The sequence below is a fragment of the Rhea americana genome, unplaced genomic scaffold (genome assembly GCF_003343005.1).
Source record: "Rhea americana isolate MKP2758 unplaced genomic scaffold, rheAme1 scaffold_58, whole genome shotgun sequence".
NCBI classification, from domain to species: domain Eukaryota; kingdom Metazoa; phylum Chordata; class Aves; order Rheiformes; family Rheidae; genus Rhea; species Rhea americana.
In genome coordinates, this window is record NW_028186734.1 from 3,434,017 (window position 1) to 3,436,004 (window position 1,988).

Genomic DNA, 1,988 nt, shown 5'->3' on the forward strand with positions numbered 1-1,988 from the left:
GCCGGGCCGGGCCGGGCCGGGCCGGGCCGAGCCGAGCCGTCCTCTCCGCGGGGGCTCGGCGAGCCCCGGCGGCCGTGGATCCGGCGGGGAGCCCCGGGCGAGGACACTCGCCGCCGGGGAAGGGATGCCTCCTGCTGTCCCTCGTTGCAAAAGCACCTTTTGGGGAGGGGGGATTGGATTTTTTTGTTGTCYTTCGAAACGGCTCTGTGAGAGCAGGTGTAAATACAGACTTGCTAGACTCGGGCACAGCAGGGATTAGACGGGTAGCTTCACTACACGGCCTTGAACTACACACTCTTCCTAGGGAATGGGAAAGACATATTCCATCTTTCCAGAGTGACCAGAATCGCGGGCAGTGCATTTTAAAGCTGTGGCTATTTTCACTTTAGAGAGGSTACTTTCAGCTACTCTTTGTTTACACATCCTCATTTCCCCTCCTCCATCCCCTCTCCTCCCGTTCCTTACAGAATTACCAGGATATCGGGCTCAAGCGATACCGAGATACAAATTTCSGCAAAAAAGGACTAAACTTCCAGACCATTCTTAACGGCCTTAAGCCTCCCCTAGGTTTACAGTGTACACAGACTCTCAATGCAAAGCATTGGCCAGTATGCTTTGCAAACATACAGCTTCTAGACACTCGTTTAGGGTGAGTAACTCGCAAATGATTCATGCCAATAAAACTCTTGTAACATCTCTGTCTACTTCACGGGGGTATGTACAACATGAATATGCATACAACATGATTACAGTTCAAGCTGAATAAGTAAAGGTTTTAATTTGGCCTCCATATATAAATAAATTTCTAGATAACTCTCTCATWTCAAGGCTGAAAGGGATTTAAGGTTTATAATACTTGCCTCTAAGGCAAACTCCTAAAGCTGCATCTGAAGGAAAATAGGTTTTTCACTGGAGAACTTCCTTCATCTTTCTCTATCAGCTTAAATTAGCCTTTTAATTTATCTGAGTATGCTATTTTAAATGTCTATTTTCTTAACTAGAGCATTATAATTCTATAGGTATTTCCAGTAGGGCTTACATCCTCCAAGCCTTGATATGCATGACTGAGACTGATTGCTCTAAAACCTACTGCCATAGGTTTAATTCAAAGGAACATATTTGATCATGTACCATGATGGGTATCTTTTCTACCCTTCAGAAAACCCCTTTTATGYGTATTTATGCATATTTCTATAAAAAGAATACCAACACCGAGAGCAATCTATCAAACTGTCAGGGACTTTGTTGCCAGTCCAGAAAGCAGGAAGCACTTGTCAGATGCCCAGCCACTCTACCTGTTTCTCAGTACGTCTCACCTGAGACGTGTCTTTCATGAGAATCCTGAAAAGCCAGACCCAGAATAACTAATTTCACGATGAAAGTTCATATATTTTTCTGACCATACAGAAAAGAGTGAACTCTTCCTTCTCGAAAGCAAACAGTCCTACCAACCCAGCCATCTCACACACACACACATGAACATGCACACACACAAGCAGGTTTATCCACTATCTCATAGTCATCTTTCACCAGGGCTGATGTCTTACTGAGATGGCTTGGGGAAGCTGCTGCAGACCTGTAGGGTGGTGAACTCTGTGTACGTTTGCATCGATGTTATGAATGTAATGCTGGCCTTCATCCTTTCCCTGCCTTCCAGCCTCCATCTTGTACTGAATGCTGATGAGTTAGTGCCTGGGAGGAACTGCCTTGCCAGAAGGGAGATTATCTTGTCAGTGAAGCCACTCAGCTGTATCTGTGGCCACCTGATAACAGCTATCTAGGGGATCACCCAGCAGAACAGAAGTTATTAAAGCTCACGCACCAGGAACTATATCCTGTCAGATATTTTCAGCAGTTCCCTCTGAGACATGGCACCTGCAACAGAGGCAGGAAAACCCCACTTTCCAGCCCAGTAGACCCAAACAGACTCAGAGACAGAGAGAGTTGTGTTTCATTTACAGAGTTTTTTTTTTTTTTTTTTTTTTTTA

The 1,988-nt window shown here is 45.2% G+C and overlaps 1 protein-coding gene across 2 annotated transcripts in view; it reads right to left on the bottom strand.

Annotated features, from left to right (window-relative positions):
- ADCYAP1 (adenylate cyclase activating polypeptide 1) overlaps positions 1-1,671 on the bottom strand; it is an 8,263-nt gene extending 6,592 nt beyond the window's left edge. The window contains exon 1 of one of the 2 annotated variants that reach the window (XM_085319290.1): positions 1,548-1,671. In XM_085319290.1, the coding sequence (XP_085175416.1) occupies positions 1,548-1,639 (92 nt within the window). In that variant the 5' untranslated portion in view covers positions 1,640-1,671. The remainder of the gene's footprint in view (positions 1-1,547) is intronic. The other variant, XM_085319289.1, reaches the window with a different exon arrangement.
- Between the last annotated feature and the right edge of the window lie 317 nt (positions 1,672-1,988).